The sequence below is a fragment of the Lissotriton vulgaris genome, chromosome 2_1 (genome assembly GCF_964263255.1).
Source record: "Lissotriton vulgaris chromosome 2_1, aLisVul1.2, whole genome shotgun sequence".
NCBI classification, from domain to species: domain Eukaryota; kingdom Metazoa; phylum Chordata; class Amphibia; order Caudata; family Salamandridae; genus Lissotriton; species Lissotriton vulgaris.
The window spans coordinates 1,983,889,550-1,983,914,996 of record NC_141687.1 but is presented as its reverse complement, the minus strand read 5'-3'; the positions used below and the strand labels follow the sequence as shown (position 1 = coordinate 1,983,914,996).

General features: G+C 45.9%; 1 protein-coding gene across 9 annotated transcripts in view; it reads right to left on the bottom strand.

Moving 5' to 3' along the window:
- Positions 1–25,447, bottom strand: part of PPIP5K1 (diphosphoinositol pentakisphosphate kinase 1) — a 1,319,084-nt gene that overhangs the window by 484,595 nt on the left and 809,042 nt on the right. For all 9 annotated transcript variants that reach the window (XM_086958191.1, XM_086958195.1, XM_086958197.1 and 6 more), the window contains one exon: positions 20,835–21,017. In XM_086958191.1, the coding sequence (XP_086814317.1) occupies positions 20,835–21,017 (183 nt within the window). The remainder of the gene's footprint in view (positions 1–20,834; positions 21,018–25,447) is intronic.

Sequence of the window (25,447 nt, the reverse complement as noted above, 5' to 3'; positions counted from 1 at the left end):
TCTCTCATGAACACCACCACTTCAGAGACTGAAGAGCATGCAGAGACAGTCGTATCTTGTCATCCCAAGACCCTTTCCTCTGATCCTCCAAGCACTCCTGCAATGGTCTCATGTGCAGCCGAGCGCGTGGTGTGAGGAAGATACAAGAGGCCATTGACCCCAGTAGAGAAGACACCGTCCTCATAGTTGTAGATGGAGTGGTCATAAGAGCCTGAGCCTTCCGAAGGAGTGATAACCGTCTCTCTTCCGAAGGAGACACGCTTGCTGACAGCGTATTGATGGAGGCTTCCAGGTACTTTATGCACTGGACCGGAGTCGGGACAGTCTTGGACATATTAATGTGCAACCCCAGCTTGTTCAAGAGAACGCACGTCTTCTGGAAGTGCGCTTGAGCTTCCGAGAAGGAGGAGGCCTTGATCAACCAATTGTCCAGGTATGGGTAGACAAACACCTTGTTTTTCCTCAGGTGTGCAGCTACCACTGCCATGCACTTCGAGAACGTTCTGGGCGCAGACTTTAGCCCGAATGGCAGTAGTCTGTACTGATAATGATTGGTGCCGACTTGGAATCGCAGGAACTTCCTATGTTTGTGTGCAATGGGCACATGGAAGTAAGCATCCTGTAGGTCTATAGCGCACAGACAGTCTCCCCGTTGCAGCTGAGTATAAATCTGATGCAACGACAGTATGCAAAATTTCTCTCTGCGAATCCACTTGTTTGCTTGTCGCAAATCCAGAATGGAAGAAAAAAACAATGGAAAAAGGAGGAAAGGATCTACAATAACTTATCTAAATAGGGGACAATCAATTCACCTATTTCAATGCCATCTAGTGCACTACAGAATAATCCACTTTATTCCACCCCATCACTCATACACAGGGACTAGATTACACATTTTTTATTCTTTTTTGTAATCACTTGAATCATATCTATTTGTACTTTTTTCTTTGTAACAAACATCAAAATAATTTTATACACAAACTTTTTGTACAACATATACCATCATATACATAACTATGTACACACCTATATACAAAACATTCAAAAAAATTGACCAATAAACAAAATCATAACACAAAAACACAAGGACTTAAACGATTTACACCCTACAGAATATTTCAGCAAAGGCTGAGTGCCCTCCCATTCACTCTAGGAGGTGCACTTGGAGGTAGTATAGCATAGATGGTTCGAAAACCCAAATTACCGAACCTCAATCGAAACCTGTGTCACAAAGGCTACAAGTTCCGAAATTTATTATCAACCTAAAAACTCCTCCATTATGAAAGTGTCGACGCAGTCGCGTTTCGGCCTTTCAGTCAATCTGGCCTCTTCAGGACAGGGTGATAATCCACAAAAGAAATCAATCCAGGGGCAGCCGGCAATCGTTCACAAAGACCAAAACCAAAGGCAAATTCTTAACACGAAGTCTGGCTGGGTACGAACAAATCGTCTCACGTGTGTGAAAATGTATCCACACTCCACCGGCTCTCTATTACTAGCCCGTAAACTCCAGAACGTCTCTCTCCTTCAATGAAAAACTGCCGCCAAACAGGTCGGGTTTGCTCCGTTGCAAATCCAAAATGGGACTGAACTCGTTCTTGTCCTTCTTGCGAACCAGAAAGAACCTCGAGTACAGACCTCTTCCTCTTTGAGACAGAGGTACGTCTTCTATCGCCCTTTTCCTTAACAGGGTATCGGCCTCCGCCTGCAGCTCGCGCAGTTGAAACTGTGAGCTGACCGTTGGAATTGATAGAGGCGGGCTGGTGAACCTAAGACTGTATCCATTGCAAACAATATTCAACACTCACTTGTCCTGAGTAATTTTTCTCCACTCTGCCAGAAAAAATTGAATGCTTCCCCCCACCGGAGTGGGTTACGGATGCATGGGAAGTAACCGCTCAGGGCCTAGACCTTTGTTCGCTGTTGCGGACGGACTGCTGGCCGCCCCAGCCCTTCTGGCGCTTCTGGAAGGGCCTCCGGAACTGCTGCTGCTGTTGTTGCTGCTGTCCCAAAGCCTGTCCTCACCCTCTGCTCTGCGCCCCGAACCGTCTCTGGAACGGGCAGTAGGTTTATTCTCCTTGGGCTTCTCCAACCCGACAGTCGTCAGGGTCTCGGCCTCCGCTTTCATGCGGGCCATTTCGTCATTCGCATGCTTGCCAAACAGGGTTTCCCCTGAGAAAGGCAGGTTGGCCACCCGCTGTTGAGCCTCTGGCTTGAGAGATGTAAGGCGAAGCCAAGCGTGGCGCCGTTGGTTGATACCATGGCAGTACCCATGCGCCGCCAGAAGAGACACATCAGCAGCCGCGCTGATGAGTTGGTTAGACACCAACATCCCCTCATTCAGGATCTCCTGAAAGTCCTCCCTCTTCTCTCGAGGAAGGAGTTCCATGAATTGTTGGAGGGACTCCCATAGGGCTCGATCATATTGCCCTAGCAAACCCCCGTCACTGGCCGCCTTCATTGTGGTAGAAGCTGTCCCACAGACCTTCCTGCCAGCCGAGTCAATCCAGCGGCTCTCCTTATCAGGAGGCACCGTAGATGACGGGGTGGTGGCGTGCTGCTTCCTAGCCGCCGTCACTATGACAGAGTCCGGTGTAGGATCCATCCTAAGAAAGGCCGGGTCGGTCTCCGGAGCCCGGTATTTCTTGAGAAGCCTGGAGGGGGCCGCCTTCGTTACTGCCGGAGTGAGAAACAACTCCTCGGCGGGTTCCACCAATCCCGGTACTAGAGGCAGCAAAGGCCGAGTCAGGTGCTTTTATGCAGTGTCTCGAAAATCACAGACGTCGTGGGCGTAGGCTCCGTCACTGTAATGCCCAACTTAGCCGCACCCCTCAGTAGAATATCTTGAAAGGAGACGATGTCGTCTACGGGCGACACCCTCATCCTCGGGGATTCCGACAAGTTTGGCGAGTATTTCCTGGTCCCAGAAGAGTGTGTGCGGGATCTTGATCTGTGCATCCTGTGGCGTCGTCGTGATCTTGTCGACGACCGGTGGCGACTCCACAATCTGCCCCTCCTGTCGGAGCGAGAACGGGACCTCTTCAGACGCTCCACAGGTCTCACAGGAGCAGGGGACTTCGGACGTTCCACAGGCCTCACAGGAGCAGGAGACTGCGGCCTGACCGGGCGCCGCGGTTGAGGGGTCCCCTTAGGAGGCGTTGGTACCGAGGCAGCAAAGCCGTCCTAGGTGGAGGAAGTGGAGGCGGGGTGGGAGTCCGCGGGGGAGGGCCCCTGGGCAATGGAGGAGGAGGAGTAGGAGTCCTCGGTTTAGGAGGTGTATATACCTCGGAGTACACAGAGCCCTGTGACTTCCTTTTCTTCTTGGGCGGCGGTGAGGGCGAGGCTGAGCCTGTCGAAGCACGCCGCCGGCGAGTCCCAGCGGACCCAGAGAAACTCCTGGCGCCAGAACTCCTTCTGCGCTTCTTTGGAGCCGAAGTACGCCGCCTTGACGGCGGCTGTCGTTCCCTCGACGTCGTACGCCCTTGTCTCGATGACGAACGTCCTCGTCTCGATGACGAACGTCCTCGTCTCGAAGACGAACGCCCTCGCCTCGACGATGAACGCCCTCGCCTCAACGGCGAACGCCTCCGTCTCGCCGGCGAACGCCTCCGTCTCGCCGGCGAACGCCTCTTGTACGACGAGTGTCTCCTCGACGCCGAACGCCTGCAAGACTTCGACGTCCTTCTCGACGTCAAGGATCCCCTCGACGATGACCTCCTCTTCTTCGGCGACGGCGAACGGTGGTGTCCCCTCGACGGCAAGCGCCGACGCCGGGCCGCCCCTCGACGTCGATGACTCGACGACGAAGATATCGTCAACGGCGATCTCGATGGCAGTCTGTTCAGGTCCCTCGACGCCGAACGTAGACGTCGCCTCGACCCAGAGCCCTGGGGAGACGGGGAAGAGACTGCAGTCATCCCTCTCGACGCCGTCGTCGGTGCAATCGACGCCAGCCGAGAACGGGGACGTTTGCTGGTCTTCCTGCCCTTGGGGAGCCCCCAGAGGCCTCAGCATGGGTAGACCCAGACCCACCTTGTGCCTTCAGTCTTCTCTCTTCCAGGCCTTGGAGCCTGATCTTCATTCTGTCCCTCAGGGTCCTGCTGGTAAAGGACTGGCAAATGTCGCATTCCTCAGGGGCATGAGATGAGGGAAGGCAGAGGATACACACCTCATGTGAGTCCAACTTGGCCATCTTCCTCGAGCACTCTCGGCATTTGTCAAACAATGCAGGCATTGTGACAAACTAAAGAGTGCTGAAAGATACACACCAGGAAGAAATCACCAAAGTACTTGAAATAAAGCACTCAAAACACTTGAAAAGTGAAAACATCTGTAAAGACACCCTAAAAAGGAAGAGCTTAATGCTCCAGGGTCCTGCTTGCAGGAGCCAGAAAAAAGAACTGAAAGTAAAAGGGCCCTGCTGTGCATTCTGGGATACTGAGTGTGTTCTGGAAGGTTCTCTTAAAGGCACAGTATCCTGTTCTGAGCCACATAATGGCAGCCTATGGGGCTTGTCTGTCCACTACTTTCACTATCATTCCAGAGGCTTTTGCTGGTAGGGGAAGGTTTTTCTCTGTGGAGAACACTGGACAGGCTGTGCTGTTTGTGGGTTTTTTGGTGGAATTTCTAGTTGAAGTACTGGACAGTGTAGCCTGTGGATTTAGGCTGCATTATCTATCTTTAAATTCTCTCTTAAGTGTCTGTGCAGAACTGCATTGTTTGACAACTTAAGAGATTATTTTTGATTGCTCCGGGGTCCACGCACATGGGCGGGACTATACCCTAGATTATGACTATACACAGAGATCTCCTACTACAGAATAACAACATACTAGACTGTATGTCTCTACGCTGCACTGTACAAGACTCTACTCCACTCTGCCATTCTACAACACTACTCAACGCCACTCAACAGAACTCCACACCACAACACAACAATGGGCTCCATAACGCTACAGTCGACTATACTCCACTGTACAGTTCTCAACTGTACTATATAACATGCCACTACACTCTACAATACTCAATTCCACTATACAACATACCAAGCCACTCCACTATGTAACACTTTACTCAACTATACTCAACACCAATCCAGTCTATTTAACTTCATTGTATTCCACTCCACTCCATAAAACTAGACTCTATGATACTACACTGTGCAACACTATCCTTTACTATACTTTACGAAACTACACTAAACAACAGTCAAATGATACTCGAAACTATGAACTGAAGCACAATTTAATTGAATAATAAAAACCATTTACATTTAATAAAAAAAGTCAAAGGTTAAAGCTAAATTATGTACATAAAAACTGTAGAAACTATAGAGCATGGCCTAGATTGCAGAGGTGGATAGATTGGAGTGGGGACATTTGGGGTAGATTGGAGCAGGGTAGAGTGGAGCAGATTGAAGTGGGTCGATTGGGGAAGACTTGGGTAGAGTGAGGTCGATTGTAGTGAGGAAGAGTGGAGCAGGGTAGATTGTGATAGAGGTAGATTGGGGAAAGGTAGATTGGGGAAAGGTAGATTGGGGAAGTGTGGAATGGGGAAGATTGGGGTGGGGTATATTGGTACGGGACAGACGTGAGTAGGGTAGATTGGGGTGGGGTGATGTGGGGTAGACTGGGGTGGAATGAGGTAGAGTGGAGAGGATTGGGGTGAGGTAAAGTGGAGTGGGGTAGTTTGGGGTACCATGGATTGAAGCAGAGTAGGGTAGCTTGGGGTGGGGTAGAATGGAGTTGGGTAGATTGGGGTTGGGTGGAGTGAAGTGGATTGGAGTGGGATATATGCGAGTGGGGTAGACTAGGGTGGAGTGAAGTGGAGTAGAATGGAGTGGGGTATACTGGGGTAGAGTTCAGTGGGGGTATACTGGGGTAGAGTTGAGTGGGGCACACTGGGGTACAGTGGGGTGGATTGATAGCGCATTCGCTGGAAACTGAGTCCTCTGAGGCGGAAGCCGGAGGTGCTGTTCACTCGGTTTTTTAAACTTGTTTGCATTTGTGTTTGAATCATTTTTTAAAACTTGTAATCTCACCCTGAGCTCCTCTCTGTGTGAAGCGCCAAGCAGGCACCCCACAATCAGCTGACCTAGCGCTGTTTTCGTGGGACACTTTACTCGGCCGCCATCGCTGCTACACGCGAGGCCACGCCCCCTGTCAGGCCACGCCCACCCCCCCACCTATTAAAGCGCTGACTGATAGCGCATTCGCTGGAAACTGAGTCCTCTGAGGCGGAAGCCGGAGGTGCTGTTCACTCGGTTTTTTAAACTTATTTGCATTTGTGTTTGAATCATTTTTTAAAACTTGTAATCTCACCCTGAGCTCCTCTCTGTGTGAAGCGCCAAGCAGGCACCCCACAATCAGCTGACCTAGCGCTGTTTTCGTGGGACACTTTACTCGGCCGCCATCGCTGCTACACGCGAGGCCACGCCCCCTGTCAGGCTACGCCCACCCCCCACCTATTAAAGCGCTGACTGATAGCGCATTCGCTGGAAACTGAGTCCTCTGAGGCGGAAGCCGGAGGTGCTGTTCACTCGGTTTTTTAAACTTATTTGCATTTGTGTTTGAATCATTTTTTTAAACTTGTAATCTCACCCTGAGCTCCTCTCTGTGTGAAGCGCCAAGCAGGCACCCCACAATCAGCTGACCTAGCGCTGTTTTCGTGGGACACTTTACTCGGCCGCCATCGCTGCTACACGCGAGGCCGCGCCCACTGTCAGGCCACGCCCACCCCCTCTCTCCCTAAATGTACTTCCCACGCAAGCGCAGCGGAAGAGCGCAGCGGGAGCGCCTAAGGCAAGCCCGTCTGCGCCCGTCCGCGGCCGGACGGGGCCCGGGGCCATAAACCCTGCCTCTTCTATGCCCGACAATATACGGTATGGTAGGCAAGAACTGCTGGATATGCGGCCAAACATTCCCTTATCTTGCAAACACTCTATGGATGCGTTATCGGTACAGAACTGTCCCACATGTACTTTTACTCCTGAGAATACGATTACTAAAATAAGCACGGTAGGGATACTAAAAGCAGCCCTGCTTAATTGCAGATCCCTTCGAAAACACTGCACTCAAATTTTCCATCTACTTGAGGATGAGAATATCAACATCTTGTTTCTCACTGAAACGTGGTTGGACGAGTACTCTGATCCCGACATTATACAGGCCCTACTACCCGGTTATTCCCTCTCCAGACTTGATGGAAAGGATGGCAGATGTGGGGGTATTGCTATTGTTACCAAAGCCCCTATAGAATGTTCACTCTCTCCCATTACGATTGATCACAGTGAAGCCGGCTCTTTTACCATCATTACAGGGCCGAAACATTCTCTTTCAGGCATCCTTTTGTACCGTCCCCCTGGTAGGCTATATGACTTTACTCCCAGCCTTATGGAGGCCATAACCCATCTAGCACTTAGAAAAACCAGAGTATTAGTATTGGGGGATTTCAATGTCCATTTTGACGATCCCCTTGATAAAGAGGCGGCAGACATTAAATCTGAACTACTCTCTCTACAACTAGAGCTAAAGAATGACGATCCATTACACCAACTGGGACATTTATTGGACCCTATATTTGGGAACTGGACGGGAGTTCAGACCTCATCTCCCCAACCAGTACCCTGGTCTGATCACTTTGTTATCCCCATGCAAATTCAATTAGATGAAACTGAACACAACAAGGATAGCGCACAACGATATCAACGTAGGAAATGGAAAAATTTCTCTCTAGACACCTTTATAAAAATCCTTGAAAATGCGGGACCTCCTAGAGGATCTGACAGTGAGACAGCATATAAACATCTACAGAATTGCATTACTAATGCTCTAGATATCACTGCCCCTATTCGCACTTTAACCAACTCTAAGAGGACTAAAAAAACTGCCCCGTAGTTTACACAGGAGCTTCAGCTAGCTAAAACTGCCTGTAAAAAGCTCCAAAGGGAATGGCGCAATAACTTCTGCCCTAAAATCAAAACCCTATATAAAACGGCGCAAAAAGAATATAACAAAAAGATTCGTGTGTCTAAAGCATCCCATTATAATAACCGTATCCTGGAAGTTGAAAACTCCTCGAAAGAGCTCTTTCAGATCTTCAAGGAAATTTCTACAATAACCACGAATCCTACATCCCACAATGATTCAGTAGACACTTGCAATAAAATTGCGAAGTATTTTTCCGGCAAGATCACGGACATCTATGCCAATTTCTCCAGTAATATAAAATCTGGCATTGACTTTGTTGAGAGTGAAGATACCACCCTTACAAAATCTTGCCTTTGTGCTTTTGCTGTTCCTCCCTCCGAAATCCTTATGAAGACTTGTAAAAGTATTAAATCTGGCTCTCCCCGAGATCCCGCTCCCCCTAAAGTTTTAGCAGCTAGCCTCTCGGTCTTAGAGCCCTACTTTAGACATATGCTCCAAGTCTCTTTTAACACTGCCTGTCTGCCTGTAGAATGGAAGAAAGCAATTGTACTCCCTATCAAGAAAAAAACGAATGTGAGCCAGGACATCCTGGAGAACCTTCGCCCCATCTCCTTGCTACCCTATCTAGCAAAACTTGCCGAGAAAGTAGCCAACATCCAACTCATGGCCCACCTTGAATCTCAAAATGCCTTTCACAGCTCGCAGTCGGGCTTTAGATCGAGCTACTCCACAGAGACAGCGCTCCTGAGAGCGATTGAAACTCTGCGGGAAGGAGCCGATAAGGGTAAGATCATGGCACTCCTCATGCTGGACCTCAGTGCCGCGTTTGACACTGTAGCACACTCCATCTTGCTACAGTGTCTAATCAAAGCAGGAGTCACCAAAGAGGCTCTGGGGTGGCTGAAAGCCTTTCTCACCAACAGGAGCTTTCAGGTCCAGAGAGGAAATTTTCTCTCGGACAGCATGGTATTAGAACAGGGGGTACCTCAGGGCTCTGCCCTGAGTCCCACCCTGTTCAATCTCTATATGGCGCCGTTGGCAGAGGTGGTTCAATCGTACGGCGTAGAGCTTGTCTCTTACGCCGACGATACTCAACTGTTAATCTCCTTGTCCCAAGCCCCCACCTCTGATGCAGACAACTTCAAATCCTGCATGAGCAATCTCGCAGATTGGATGACTAAGCACTGCCTCAAACTAAATGGCACAAAAACTGAGGTACTTATAATAGGAGGTAAGGACACTAACTGGACCAAAGACTGGTGGCCTCCCTGTCTGGGACCTCTACCCACTCCCAGTCGGGAAGCGAAGAACTTAGGCGTCTGGATTGACAATAAACTTTCGTACGATAGCCATGTTAAGAAAACTGTAGGAAAGTGCTTTGGAGTCATGAGAACTATCAATCGTACCCTGGATCTTCTCCCTCTAGATTCCAGGCGTACCATGACTCAGGCACTTATAACCTCCCGTATAGACTACAGCAATGTGCTTCTGCTGGGTACCTCTGAAAAGAACATCAGAAGATTGCAGGTCTTACAAAATTCAGCTGCACGTTTAGTGCTAAGACTTCCCAGAAGAGCACCTTCTAAACCTACCTTGGCTACCCTCCACTGGTTGCCAATCAGGAAGAGAATCCTATTCAAGGCACTTCTCTGGTGCTATAGGATTATCTCTCAGAAAGCTCCATCCTATCTGTCCGATCTAGCCTTGCCCTACGAGCCCAACAGATCCCTTCGTTCCAAGGGAATGGGTTTGCTCAAGACTCCGTGCACAAAAAAAGCTAGAATGGGAGGTCGCTCTTTCCGTTCCCTAGCAGCCAACAGATGGAACACCCTTCCCATCAACATTAGACTAGCTAATAATGAGTCCTCTTTCAGAAAACTGCTGAAAACACATCTGTTCGCCCTTTAGACTCCCCCCCCCCCCCTTGACTCATTTCTCCACAGCGCGGGGACACGCCGGGAGGCGTCACCAGGCACTTTACAAACCCCTTTAATAATAAATAATAATAATGAGGTGGGATAAATTGGGGTAGAACAGGGTAGACTGGAATAACTTGGGATGGGTAGATTAGGGTAGAGTGGGTTAGATTTTGAGTGGTGTAGATTGGCGTGGTGTGGGATTGATTGGAGGGGGGCGGATTGAGGTGGACTGGAGAAGGGTATTATGTGGTAGAGTGGAGAGGGGTAGATTGGTGTAGAGTAAAGTAGGGTGTTCTGGGGTGGGTGGAGTTGGGTAGAGTGAGGGAGAGTGGTGTGGGGTCGTTTGGGGTAGTTGGGGTAGAGTGGAGTGAGGTAGATTGCTGTAGATTGGTGTGGGGAAGATTGGAGTAGAGTAGACTAAGGTAGAGTGGGGTAGATAGCAGTAGAGTGGGGTAGATGAAAGTGGTGCCGATTGCAAAACAGCGGTCACCAGAGAACATGCAAATGGGCAACATTCTTGTAACAGTTTTGACTGCACGAAATAACCAGGTCACATCAAAGAAGCTGGTCCTAGCAACAGGGTAACTGTCAGAGGCCCTGTTGTTTTACAGCCAATGCAATGCAGTCTCCATGTTGGTATTTGCAACGGGAAAAGTGAAAGTACACGGGTAGCGTGTCTACTGCTGCTGACTGAAAACAGCACTGCTCAAGAATTGCAACAATGGAGGGCTTAGTTGAAAAAACCCACGAACTGAGTCGCCTCCACATCCTGTGATTCCGGGCAAATCATTTAACCTCCCAGCATACAAAAATGAATATGAACTTGTGTAATGTACCCGGGGCCCATTTACACATAGGGCGCACTATTCCAGGTTGTGCCACAGCGCACCTTTAAATAGGCGCACCATGCACAAACAGGCAAAGTGCACCCTATTACAGTGAATGTTCAGCTGCAGACTCGTGCAGTACCACAGTCACGTGAAATACGGAGTGGCTGCTTCAAAGCTGCTTTATGTTTCACTGTGCAGGCGGTACCCTGCCTGCACTTTAATGTGTGATTTGAGACCACTTTGCAGGCAGGTGCAGTGAGTGACAGCACTTGCCTGCAAGGGGATGATTTCCCCACTCCAGAGGGCTGCCATCAGGAGGCGCACTGTCAGTGGTTCACTTTCAGAGCGTCTCCTGACAGCTTCTTTGCCTTTGCACCTGCATACATGATACGGCTCAGGTGCAGAGGTAAAAGAGAATCACTCATTTGCCTAGTGCCAAGCCTCCTTGCACGTGAGGGAACACCCTCTTGAGATTGCGCTAGCACGACATGTGCACCACTCATATCCGTATTGTAGAAGAGGTAAAACAAGCGTAATACCAACGTGTGCTGGGGTGCACACAGAATCCATTCCCACACAAACAAGAAAGTTAAACAGTAAGTGACGCCTTGCAAGTGCTGCCAAATTAGAAGGCAGCAAAGATGAGTGATAAGGATGTCAACCAATGGTAAGCAATTGGCGGGCTTACAGCCACTTTTTAGAGGGGTTTTAGGTCTCGCCTAGGCCGCCCTTCTTTTTATTTGGATCCTGTCCCTGTCCTTTGTAAATGGTCGCTTTTCATTGGTCAATAGGCTTAGTAGTCCCCTCTTAGTACAGCCTTTTTTCTTCTTGTAACCTCCCATGATGACACTCTCTGTAACATGTGTTGTTACTTGGTAGACTATAATTACAGCCTCTAAGCACTATTTTCTTAAATAGGTTCGTCCTGGTTTCAAAACAAGCAGGACATGCTCTCTCTCAACACCGTTTTTTTTGGGATCATTTATTAGTTGCGGCTCGCCTCAGAAAGAATAGCGGCTGCGCTTTTCTTTTGTTATATGCTTGCCAAATACAGCCGTATGCCTTTCGTTTTCTTTAAAAAAAATTTTTTTTACAATGGTGGCTCTTGCTCTTTAGCTTCAAACATCTTAAGCTACAGAGAGGGTTTTGCGATTACTTTAAAAGTAAACAAATAGAAAAAAGTGTGCATTGTTTTTTCTATTTGTTTACTTTTGAAGTAATCGCGGCACCCGTGCTTTAGTTCAAGATGTTCAGTGCTAAAGCAAGGGTGCCGCCATTGTAACAAAAGTAAATACATTTAAAAAAAGCATGCAGCTGCCATACATGATTTCTTCGAGACCTGCTATGATCAGTTTGTGGGCTTCAAGTTCATCCCTCTTCTTGCCACTGCTTTTCATTTGTCTATGTCAGTGTCATTTAAAAATCATTGCTTGCTAGTGGTCAGTGTAGCCTCTTCGTCCCTCCTTCCTCTCTTCTGTTTCTCTCAGGGGCAGGTGACGTAGTACTGTCTCATTCTGCTAAGGTTCTTTATCTGTTCTTTGAGAGACAATTTTTTTCTTGGTTTCCTGCTCTGTTACTGTTTTTATGTGTTCAACTTCACCACCCTAGCTGCTTACATTCAAATATAACATTCTTTCCCCCACCACCTCTTAATGCACAGTTGTGTTACTGTGACCTCCTCTGAAGTGCCTCTTGCTCCATTGCTTGTAATATTTAGGCTGTTGCACCTTTCTCTGTCCACCGTCAGTTGGGCTTTTTCTGGTAGGATATTTGTTTGATTTGGGTTTCCTATTAAAGAGGCTTGGGCTTATTTTTTAGGTTCCGCCTGCAAGGAGTCTACATCCCGCCCCGCTCTCTTTCCTGTCTTTTCATTGGTTTATGTGAGGGCCACTTAATTTTCCTCCAATTCTTTTGGCTGTAGCACTTTTTTCCTGCATTTACCAATGCTTGTTCCTGTCTGCTTCTCTTACTAGTTTCCCATACTGAACACATCCGCTTTGGGGGTGGAACAATTTTTTTTTTTAGAAAGGTTTGCTTCTTTTTTGTCTTGCTGCAGATTTATCTAGCAACTTATCAGGAGTAATTAAGTGATTTGCCCAGAATCACAGGATGTTGCTCCGCAGAGACCTGGACCGGTATACCCAGCTCTTGAGTCAGCAGCTCTGGCTGCTGCATCACATCCTCTACACATCTGTGCTACTTATTGTTTTAAGTGCAAGCACTTCGCTTTTGATCCCCCACACCCTCTATTTTGGTCTTGTGCGTGACCGGTCTTGTGCTCCATGTTCTTTTGCTTGCCAACAGTAAGCGATTGCTAGGGTTTGTGCAGATCTATCCTCAGGTTCAAGAAAACATCTGTAGTTTGCATGATGAAGGAATAATATATTTAAAATATTTTTAGGGTCGAGCGATATGAACGGTTATTCAGTCTCTGATTTATTTTACAGTTTTTTCGTTTGGCTACAATATTGAAAAGAACACTCTTAAAAAATTAAATGTAGAAAAAATGCTGTCTGGACCTTTCAGATGCACAAGTTCTGAGCTATCTGCAGAGCACTGTCATAACATAGTAACACAGTATACCGTTTTGCATGCAGAAAGGTACAGCTTTTGTAATAGATGCCCCCAGGAAAACCACATGTTTCTTACTGATAGCTTTCAACTAACATCCCCTTTATGTCTTGTAACAGGAAGTAGAGAGTGAGCAGAGTTTAGATTCTCCAAAACTTAATAAACAACCTGGGAGGTATTCGTACACTACAACAACAAGCAATGCAACATTTCTCACATTTGTGACAATCTGAGCTATTGGCATTGTAAAGGACGATGATTTTTATTTAATTTTTTTATTTATGTGTTCAGATGATCTGCAAAGTACAAAGTGCGTGTTTACGCACCGCTTGCAGGTTTGCAAAATACATAACTGAATGGCACTGTTATTTACAATTAAAATAGCACAAACACTTGCAAATGTGAGACCTATTGCATTGCAAATGCTTGTTTTTGTAGTTTTTCAGTTATTAGGCTTTCTTTGTAAACTGATGCAGTGACTTGGTACACTTTGCTTTTGGCCTTCGCGCTAACACTGAACAGGTAGTTACAAGGGCCGTCTTACACCTGTGCCAGGGAGTGAGAGTGAGCACGCTGTACCCTACTGCTGCAGTGCGAGTCTGCCACAGAGGGTAGGAAGGCAAAGAAATAGTGTGAAGGAGGGTAAGTAACAGGGATAGACCGTGAGGGAGATATGATGGAGAAATAGAAGGAGAGGGAGACAGAGAGGGGGCGAAGTGTGCCGGGTGGTAACGGAGATGAGAGGTGGGATAAGAGAGAGAAGGGGGACAACAAAATGGAGGGTGTGCGAGAGGAAGGAGGAGGAGGACAAAGACTAGATGAGTGAGACATGGGGGTGCAACAGAAAGCGATATGGGAAGGGGAGACATCTAGGAGGGAGGGAAGATGAGGGGAAAGGGAGGTTAAGAGAGATGCAAGAAACAGTGATGGAGAAACAGAGGAGAACGGTAGAATGGGAGGGGTCGAGGAAGACATGAGAACCATAGAGAGGGGAGATGAGGGAGGCGTACCTGAGGGAGACGGGGAGAGGAGATTGACTTGTCAAAGAAAATTATGAGTCAATGGACAGGTAACCACCAAAGTTCATGTATAGATACTATAAAGCCTTAATGAGGCTATTCAAAATGTGGTCTTTGGTCAACAACAGATGACCCGTTAGGGAAAGGAAGATTAAGCCGGCATCCCGGGAGTGCTGTGTGGGGCGGCAGCCATTGTAAATTACAAACAAGCGGCCGCCATTACTGAAGCCTGTGTTACATTTTTTTGTGCTCATAATCTGTTAGGCTGGCCATGGCGGCTGCTTGTTTGTATTAGAAGCGCCATGCATGCTTTCACATTAAGACCCAAGTGCAGTGTAGGTTGGCAGCTGTACTTAAAGTACAAGTGTGTATGGCACGCTGCAAATACAAACAAGCGGCCGTCATTGCAGAAGCCAGTGTTCCATTACAAGCTTTCACTTTAGGAATAGTGGCCGCTTCACACAGCACTCTTTTTCATTGGTATTGTTTTCACTTCCTTTTTGAATGAAGAGGTAGATGAGATTAGACAGACATCTGGTGGCAGCGATTTCCATATCTTCTGGCGTTGCCTGAGAAGGCTCTACAACTCGTTCTCTTTATGTGGAAAATCTGTGGTTTCAGAAGCAGTAAACTTGCACTTTGTGAAGGTTTGCATCCCCCGGATAACTCTAGCTTTGTGCCAGATATTTGGGGGTCTTGAATTGTAGGGCTTTATGAATCATGCAGGCAATCTTTACTGTATTCTTGCTTCCTACCGCATCCAGCTTAGGGTTTTTAGGGCTGGGGATATGTGATCATTTCTTTTTGTACTGGTTATCAGCCTGGCCACTGCATTAAGGGCAGCCCTTAGCAGGGCCAAATTATATTTGGGATGACCGCAAAGAGTTGAGCTTTCATCGTCTAGCCTCTGCAATACAAGCGCTTGGACCACTAGCTGAAAGACATCCTGTGCTAGGAAGGGTATGAATTTTTTCAGTATACTCATCTGGTTTTTAGCTCCGTAGGTGGCAGTGCTGATATGATTATTCCTGTTCAAGTGTTTGTCTATTGTGATTCCAAGGGATTTAGTGGACCCAATAATGTGGGGAAAACAAAGGAAGGCTGTTAGCTGCTTCGTCCAGAGGTCTATCTTGGGAGTGTGATTAGGAGGAGCAATGAGGAGGAAGTCCGTTTTGGAAGTGTTGAGCATGAGGTAGTTATCAGTGAGCCAGTTTTGAGTGTCCAGCGAGGTAGAGTTGAGTGAAATGAAGTCTTCTGAGGAGGAGATTTTAGATACAGTTGATTGTCATGTGCATACATGTGATAAAGAATGTTCGCAGAATTCAATGCATTTGCAAGTGGTTCCAGGAATAAGTTGAAGAGTATGGGTGAAAGGGTGGACCCCTGAGGAACCCCCATATTGACGGCAGAGGGCTGAGAGAGGGATTGATTCAGCCTGACTCTTTGGGTTCTGTTGTGGAGGAATGAAGTAAACCACTGAAATACAGGCCCTGAAAGGCCCATCCTGTGTTCTAGAATGGACAGTAATCTGTCATGTTTAACAGTGTTGAAGGCAGAGGATAAGTCAAGTATCTGTTTTAACTTCTTCGTACATTGCATATGTGAAGTTGGCAATACTTTCAAATAACATGCAAATAAATAGAAAAAACAGGAACTCGAAAATTGAGTTTATTGTGTACATGGAAATAACAACAAGGCATGTGGCATGCAGTTTGCAAGCAAATGCATGAAATACACAAACCTTCATATCAAACTGATCTCTTTGTGCATGTTTATGGAGAAGGCTGCAAGATTCACGATAAGTGGTATTATTTTAAAGTATAAATGAATACAAGTATTTGCTAAAGAATACTGTTGTTATAACATGTCACTTGAGCTCCACCTGTAGTTGTGAAATGAAGATCTGCAATGTCACAACGTCACTTCCTTTATCTCATGTTAATGGTGTGTGTTCTTCAGAGATGACCAAGAACACTGTTTCTCCTTATGACTTCATACACATAAATTGATTATATGACATCTGCTGGGTGGCTTGTTCAACTGTCTGCACCCAGGGCCATCTCATGGTATTGTGTCATCCTGCCAGACTTGGAACGGGTCAATTGGAGCCATTGAAGCATATATGGAGTGTTGCGTAACTTTACCAGATATGACTTAATATGTTTTTTTTAGTGACAACAGGTTTTGTAGGGTGGCATCGTGATACTGACAGTTCTGAGAGTCATGGAAAATAACATGCAGTGATGGTTTTCAACGAAAGCTGGCCTCACTAAGACATCAAAGGAAATTTCGTTTTAGAAACACGTGTGTTTGTAGTGAATCCTTGTTTCAAAGTAGAAAGAAAACTAGGTCCTGAGAGAGACGCTGCTTTCAGAAAAAACACAAAGACTGCTGGGCACACATTTAGAAAGAGGGCTATTCTTATATTCTTAACTAGATTCTTGGATCAGTGGACAACTGTATCCTTTTAGGGTTTTGCCTGCACAGCAATTGCGCTGTGCTTGTGAAATCTATTGTTTTCAATAGGTTTCACCGGCACAGCACTGGCATGGTGCTTGTGAAATCTATTGTTTGTAACATAAATCTCAAAAGGGGCTTACGTACAGCGCCCTCGCTTTTCATTGGTTCCTGTGCTTGCCACTTTCTTTTACTCCATTTCTATTGACTGTCGCATATTTTCCTGCATTTACCAATGCTTGTTCCACGTCTGCTTCTTTTATCAGTTTCCCATAGCCGAAATACTGTTAACATCAGCTTTGGTGGAACTATTTTTTCAAAGAGTTTTGCCTCGGTCTGATTTATTAGTTTGCGTTATACTTCAAATTAAATTAGCAGATTTATCTAGCCCAATGTATTACCCAGAGAGATTAAGTGGTTTGCTCAGAATCACAGGATGTTGCTCTGTTGATACTCGAACTGGGATCCCCAGCCCTCGAGTCAGCAGCTCTGGGCACACTGCCACATCCGCTCTACTCCAGTGATACTTGTCAGGGAGCACTTTCCTTTGTCCCTGACCGTGATTAATAAAAACAGCTTTTTAGTCATCACACTGACGCAACAGATGCATTACCGATGCTTGTGTTTGCCTGTCTCTGCTCAAGGGTTCTGTTTACCTCCCTTGAGCAGCTTCACTTGCTAGCCCACCCAAGTATTCCTGTGCCCTCATCAACAAATTGTGCTGCGACAGTGGAATGACTTCCGTCTCAATCTAACCCAGAATGCAGAGCTTCATCAACAGAATAACCTTTATGAGGCATTCAGGTTCTAATACACTTTTCTTTTTAAAGAACCGCTCTAATTAGCGCCATTCATTGAGCTGGTCATGAAATCGGCGTTCTGAAGCTTTCTATTATCTAATGAAAGAAAATTGGCACGCTGTCATGAAGGAACAGAAGTTGAAAGGTATGGGCTTCCAGGGTAGAAGGCTTGAGATGATTTGAAAGGATCAGCTGGCCTATTCCATTACCAGGGATTCTCTCAGTGAAGTATGGTATCTCCTTCACGTGGCTACTGTACTGATACTCATTCACAAGACCAGGTTTCCAATGTTTTTCTTCCTATAGCAAGGCTTTTGCTTCTTCTTTTAATGCATAACAGGGAAAAATGCCTAATCTATCATGCAGCAGAAAAGAATCATTCTCCATTACCATACAAGCAGCGATCTCCTACAACACTTCCTTCAAGCATCAACTCAGAAGCAGATGAGTGTACACACCCACTGTTAATAACTCCATTTTCTTTTAGACATCAGAGCTACAAACGGAATGTTTTTGGTAGCAGATTGTTTGGTAGCAATACGTGTCAATGGACTAATGACATACTGGTAGATTCATCAAGCTAAATTGCGCTCGCAAAGGGCCAGATTCTGAGAATCTGGCCCTTTGCGAGTACAATTTTTGCATTTGGGATTCATAATCCCAAATGCAAAAATCGCTATTTGCGAAATCGCATATTTGCGAGGAATTGGATTTAAGGAATCTCTATTAGAGATTCCTTAAATGCAATTCATTAACCAATTTGAAATTGCGAATTCGCAATATTTCATCGCTATTTACCATGAAGTCTGACTTCGTGGTAAATTGCGAAAAAATAGAAAAAAGCACGTTAATGCATTTTTCTCTGTTGCATGTTACACACACACATGTCCTTTGGACGTGTGTGTGAGCAACACCTGTGTAAATTTGCATTTCAGGGGTGCTACAGGGTGTCCTTTGGACACCCCTAGCACCCTTGAAATCGCTATCTTATTTGCGATTAGCTAATTGCTAATCGCAAATAAGGAATACTCCCCCATTCATTCCTATGGGCTAATCGCAAATAAGGAATGTGTAGGAATCGCAATTTATTTTGCGATTCCTACATGAATCCCGTTTTGCGAGTCTGTAATAGCGATACCTTATGAATCGCTATTAAAGACTCGCAAAACGGGTCTTTGATGAATCTACCTGAATGACTGAATTTTATACTGGAGATTTGCTCGGTAGTCGGATATTTCCGAGGTTATGAGTTCCCATTGGTGTGAGTTTCAGTGGGTATGTGCGTTGGATGCTGTGTGGTACAGAGGCCCTGTACTTCAGATTATTTGTGTTTCAGGCATTTGTTCCAGAGGGTGAGATTAAGATGCCAAGTTTTTCAGAGGCTATATATCTCAGGCATGACAGTCGACTTCAAACACATTGGGCCTATTTTCTGTGGTGAAAAAACCCAGAAGTGCAATTCCACAATATGACAGCACTTTTACATGGACACTATGTACAATTAGGCACTTGGAACTGTTTTTGCATGCATGAGATTGGGAATTCACAAAATCTGTCCAGGAGTATTGCTAGAAAACATTTAACTATCATTGGCTTCCAGTACACCTGCAAATGTTTTTGACTGCTACAATGTAAAATCTACACCAGCTTAGGAAATTAGGTTATGGAAGCAGATATACAATTTTTGTTTTTAAGAATGAGTCCAGATGGTCTATTGTTGACGGGGTTTGACTACCATTTGCTTTAGCAGCCATTTATTTCAGTGGCCATGTCCTCTGATAGCTGTATGTTATAAAGGCTGTTTGTTTTCGAGTCTTTGTTTTGCAGCACATTGTGCAATTAAACAGAGGTTTAAAGGGTGAACTAAAATGAAAATGTATAGCAAGTGTGTGAGTGTTTGAGTGCAAGTTACAGTGCAGTGCTAAATATTACATTGTGCATTCTACAAGCAATAGGTTTTCATGAAACCTGTGAAACCTGAATAGCTTGGTCCCTACATCTATGTTGCTCGTTTATATGTTCTTTTTTAAGAAACTGAGGACCATATGTATCAAGCATTTTTGCGTTTGCAAATGGGCCAATTCTCAGAATGGGCCAGTTTGTGAACACAAAAAATGCTTTTCACATGTATCAAACCCTATGTTGCGATTCGCAACTAGTTACTGAATCGGAAAACGGGTTTGCGATTCGGTATTTGCAAGGGGCGTGTTTAGGGCGTACCGTCCAAATAGCAAATCGTTACGGTATTTATGAATTTGCATTTTACCACCAACTTCAAGTTGATAGTAACTCATTCGCTCCAAGGGACCCCTTCCCTTTTGTGAATGTATGCAAAAACTTTTTTTAAGAGCAGGCAGTGGTCCCACGAACCTCTGCCTGCTCTTAAAAAAATGAAAAATGACCTATTATTTTTTTGTTTCTAAATGCAGCCTGTTTTCCTTTAAGGAAAATGGGCTGCATTAAAAAGAAAAAAACAAGATTGCTTTTATTTCAAAGCAATCACGGACATGGTGGTCTGCGACATACCTCATTAATATTAAAGAGGTAGGTCGATTTGCGACCCCCTACGAATCGCTATATGAAACTATAGGAGTTTCATACATTTGTAATAGCAATTACCTAATTGCAAATCGCTGAAAATCACAATCAGGTAATCGCGATTACAAATCTTGATACATGTGTCCCTTTAGGCCAGATGTACGACTGTTTTTGTGGTCGCAAAAGGGATATCGGTCCGTTTGCGGCTGCAAAAAAGGGTGGTGGTATGTACAAACACAATTTTACGAGTCAGTGACTCGCAAAATAGTGTTTGCGTGTTGCTATTTGGGGCGTGCCAAGGGTGTCCCTTCCTGATAGTGAGTCAGAATGGTATGTACCATTATTTTGCGAAGTTTAACACCTAATTCGATTAGGTGGCAAGCCACTTGCAAACCGGAAGGGGTCCCGTTCCCCTTTGTGAATGGATGCAAAAATATTTTTTAAGAGCAGGCCCCACGGACCACTACCTTACTTTCAGGAAAACGGGCTGCATTAATAAAAAAAAAAAAAAAAAAAAAACCTGCTCTATTGAAAAAGCAATCAAAGACATGGCCATTCCCAATGGGTCGCAAATTGCAACCTGCCTCATGAATATTAACGAGGCAAGTCTTTTGTGATCCATTTGAGAATCACAAACAGTGTCTCAGACACTGTTGCACATTTTATTTAGCGAGTCGCTAATTTCGAGTCGCAAAACGTCGCAATTTGCGACTCACAAAATGGAATGGTTGTACATTTGGCCCTAAGACAAGTTCCAGTATATCCGAATTACCTTCTCCAAGTCCTCGTTTCCGAAATCCTGATTCTTCTGCATGATCTCATGGAGCCTGGCTTTCACCTTCTGCTGGCAGCTGCTGAGAGAGTCACTGTCGCTGTCCAAAAGGCCATTCATGTTGGCACTTTTCACCATCTGCACCAGGATCGGTGTCAACTCCCCCTCCAGTGCAAGTAAACCCTGCAGATCACAAATCACACATTAGAAGAAAAATGCAAACTCTCTGCTTCACCAGCTAGTGTGTATTGAGAAAGCTGCCAAAAATAAGCAGTAGATAAGGAATGTCAAATAGAAAAAGCTGTGCATAATTCAAGACAAGTAAAGTGAACATGAAGTCAAAAAACTTTAACAGCCCTCTTTCAAATATCCTTGTTTCAGCTAGTATTGCTCAGCTATCAAGGAACGCTCAGTAAATAGGCACATAATGTTTCTGGTGAATACTTTATCTAACCACAGATTTCTCATCTTGTGAATATTCCACAAGCGCCAGACTAGATCTGAAAACTTTTACAGTAGTAATCCTATGAACCGATAGGTGGTGTCGTAAAGCTCCCCGCAAACATTGTTCCGCTCGAGAAGTGACAAGAAGAGCTACATACCAGTGTCATTCATGCACGCTCATGTCAGTCAGTTGCTTTCTTAGGTTGTCCGCGTCCTCGGACTCAGAGCCCATTGGCAGATTTGCACAAGCAGTGTGTTGATCTCTAGACTGGGATCTTTTTAGATGGAAAAGAACTCCAGTTCACAAAAACAGAGGTGGAAGGGTTGGTGAGGCACCTGGGGTTAGAGTATCCACCAGAAATATTGTAACCAAAGGAAAGACATTTGTTCAATCATGGATACTTCTAGTCCCAGATTCCTCACCTTGAAAATAGATACAATAGTATTACCTCTCAAGGTGGCGAGTCTGTGAACTAACTTGGACCACAAGATCCTGCAGTACCAAGCTGGCACAATGCCCTTCCTGATGGGCCTGAGTGTTGAGGCAATAGTGCTTTAGGAATATATGCACTGATGGCCATGCAGCTGCCTTACAAATGTCCAAGACAGGCACCCCGTGTGGAATAAATACATAAGCCCCTTTAAGGTTGTTTACCAACCAATGTGCAAAACAATCCACTCATTGGCTAATCCAGCATAGAAAAATCCATCAAGAGGTGGTCTGTTTTTGCAATGCATTACCCTTCTTTCCTCCAGAAAACCCTAGAAGGAGCTGATCGTCCAACCTTATGTTCTTTGGTGCGATCAATATAAAAACTTCGTACCTTCTTAGGATCCAAACAATTAAGTCTCTCATCCCCCTTAAAGAGATGAGGTGGAACAAAGAATGCTGAAAGAATGATAGCCTATCCTACAGTGGAGTGACCACTTTCAGTAGAAATTAAGCCCAAGTCCTCAACACCAACTTGTCCGTAAAGAATATTGTAAAAGGTGGGTTGACAGAAAGAGCCTGCAGCTTGCTCACATGTCTAGCTGATATGATGGGGATGAGAAAGACAGTCTTCAACATCAGAAGTCTAAACGGACATCTGTGATGTGGCTCAAAAGGTTTGAATATCAAAAAAATTAGGCCTAAATTCAAGTCCCACTGTGCCATCACAAAGGGTTGTGGCAAGAATGTTGCAAAACTTTCACAAATCTCATCAAAACAGGTAATTTAAATAAACAGAGCCCGAAGCAAATCCTTGCTGGACCAGGGTCAAAAAAAATACTTCAGATCACTTCCATGGCATTGGGTAAATTTTTCGGCCAGCACACCAATACACAAATTTGACCTCACAACTGTGGCACACTGATTTTTTGGAAGGATGCCTCGCGGCCAAGATGACAACTGCCTCAAAGGGAATATTGAAGGAGCTCAACTGCCACTGCTCAGTCTCCAAGCATGGAGAAGCAATTTGTGCTGGCTCTGATGCAGTACCCTGCCCTGCTGCTGCCATAGAAGATCCCCCCAAGCAGACATTTGATTGGCAGAAAGATACTCATGCCCAGGAGTTCCGGGTACCACACTATCCTGCCAATCTGGTGTCACTAGGATGACTTGGGCCCGGTTTTTCCTGTTCTTCAGAAGTCGGAGCCTTAGAGGCAGTGGCAGGAAGATATGCATTGGTCCCGTGCTCCATCCTAGACGGGAGGCATCTTCAAGAGAGCTGCCTTGGAAACTCCAATGTGCAAAAATGCTGACAGTACGTGTTCTCGGTGGTAGCAAAAAGCAAGCAAAGATTCTCCACATTGCTGGAAGATATCCTGGCTACCTCCAGGTGCAACTGCCATTCATGATCTACTATGTGTCAGCAGTGAAGTTTGTCCACCCTGGATTACTAACCGAGAAATTCCTTAGCGGTCCAGCCACTTCCAGATGCACAGAGCCTACACACAGGGCCCACAAATACCCGATAGTGGTGGTGTGGTCTGAGAGTGTCTACAGCAGACACAATCGGATGATGGTCAAGAAAGCTTTCGACATCAAGCTAATCACCTTCAACTCGAACAAACTGATGTGGAGGCGATTCTCCACAGGAGACCAGGCCTCTGGATCTACACCTTTCCCAGATGGTCTCCCCAGCCCAGAAGCAAATGCATCAGTCACCACTTCAAATCTGGGTGGAGTAAGGAGAGGGGTGTGCAGCTGTCCTAATTGTGGTCCAGAAGCCACCAGTACAGTCTTGTGTAGTCTCCTTCGAAATCTGGATACAATCTGATAGATTCCCATGGTGCTGTGCCCACTAGGATTTGAGTTCCCACTGTAGAGCCCACATATGTCACCTGGTATGTTTGGCCAGCAGTATAGAGGAGGTTAACAATCCCAGGTGTCTCAGAATCATCTGCACTAAGTTTCAGGACTTAGGGTGAAACATCGGGATCACAGCCTGAATATGCTGGACTCTATTCTCCATAGGAAAGGCACAAAACAGTAACCTGTCGAGAACTGCTACAATGAACGGAAGAATCGGCCAAGAAGCTAGCAAACCCCAGTAATGTCGCCATCATCTGGAGGTTGCTGACAGTGCCCGAGGAAAGACTTTCTTTAACAGCCAGTTGTCAAGTCAGGGGAAAGTTGGTACCCAGACCTCTAAAAGTGTGCTGCGACGTCCGTCATCACTTTGGTGAACACCTGAGGGGCACTGGTGGGTAAGTTCAAAATGGATCACTGCTAAATGAAAGTGGTCCTAGCCCACCATAAAACGCAGGTCGTGCCTGTGGGCCTGCAGCATGGGCAAATGAAAATAATAAGTGTCCTGCAGGTCTACAATCACTATCCAGTCTCTGGGGTCTAGGGCAGACAGGAACTGGGCTAGTGTGGGAATCTTTAATGTGTCCTTTCGTCAGAATGTGTTGAGAGGGCATAGATCCAGAATAGGAAGAATGCCTTCTTCCTTTTTTGGCACGTGAAAGTAGCAGGAGTAACACCTGCGTCTGACTTCCTAAGGCGGGAACAGTCTCTATGCCCCTGTGGGCAAAAGTGCCTCCCTTCCTTTTGCAAGATGGACAGATTGTACACCTTCAGCTGTGCTGATGGTGGTGTAAGCTGCGGAGGGGGAGAAAGAAATGGGAGAGAGCAGCACAGATGGACAATATGGAGCACCCATTTGTTTGAAGTAATGGCATGCAATCCCTGCTAGAAATATTGGATCCTGCCTTCGAGGTGGTGGCTGTGTGCTGGCAAGGACACACTGAAGTGGCTTTGCGGCTGAGAGTGCTGGAGGAGTAGAGGGCTGAGCTGCATGTTATCCTTCCTTTCCCAGGAGTTGTCTCTGAGGACCGTGGTCTCGGCTACCAAGGGACTAAAAGGCCGGTTGAGCTGATGGAGGGGTCTGGCATGGGAAAAACTGAAAACTCTGAGATTAGCCATAGGGAGGATGACATTGTTTGTGGCATGGTCTGATGGGGCAAGAAATACCCAAGGAACATGCTGTGACTTTACTCTCCTGAAACCAATCAAGGGCTAAGCCTGATTTTTCACCAAAAAGGCAGAACCATCAAACAGCATGTCCATCAGGGACACTTGGAGAAGCCCCTAGACCTCCTCCAGGGGTGGTGTCAAAGAGCCATTCCTCAACCTTAACAGTCATCGTGTTCAAACCACAACATATTATAAATTTCACTGAATCTCAACTGTCTTCAAATGTTTGTGCAAGAGACTCCAGAGAGTTGTCTGGAGGAGCCGGTAAAACTAGTGCAACTTGTCTCAAAGCGCATGGGAGTAAAGGCCTAGTAGGCATCTGGTGTTCACTGACCTCCAGACAAGGCTCAGAGAGGAGAAGAAAAATGTTACTTACCCTGTAAGCATCTGTTTGTGGCATGTAGGGCTGTAGATTCACATGCTATGTATACTCCAGCCATCTTGTGATGGGCCTGGATGTGTGCAAGTTGCTTTTCTTTGAAGAAGTCTTTCGAGTCACAAGGTAGAGTGACTCCTCCACTTGGGGATAATACACATGGGCATCAATTCCATTATAGATTGTTTTATGCGGGTTACGAAGGAGTGTAAAACGAAGTGATAAGTAAAGAGATGTCCATGCATAAGAGGAAAAAGAGTTTTTAGAAAATACTGCAATGGTCAAAGGCCTCCAGAGAAGAGAGTGGACTCATCTGAATCTACAGCACTA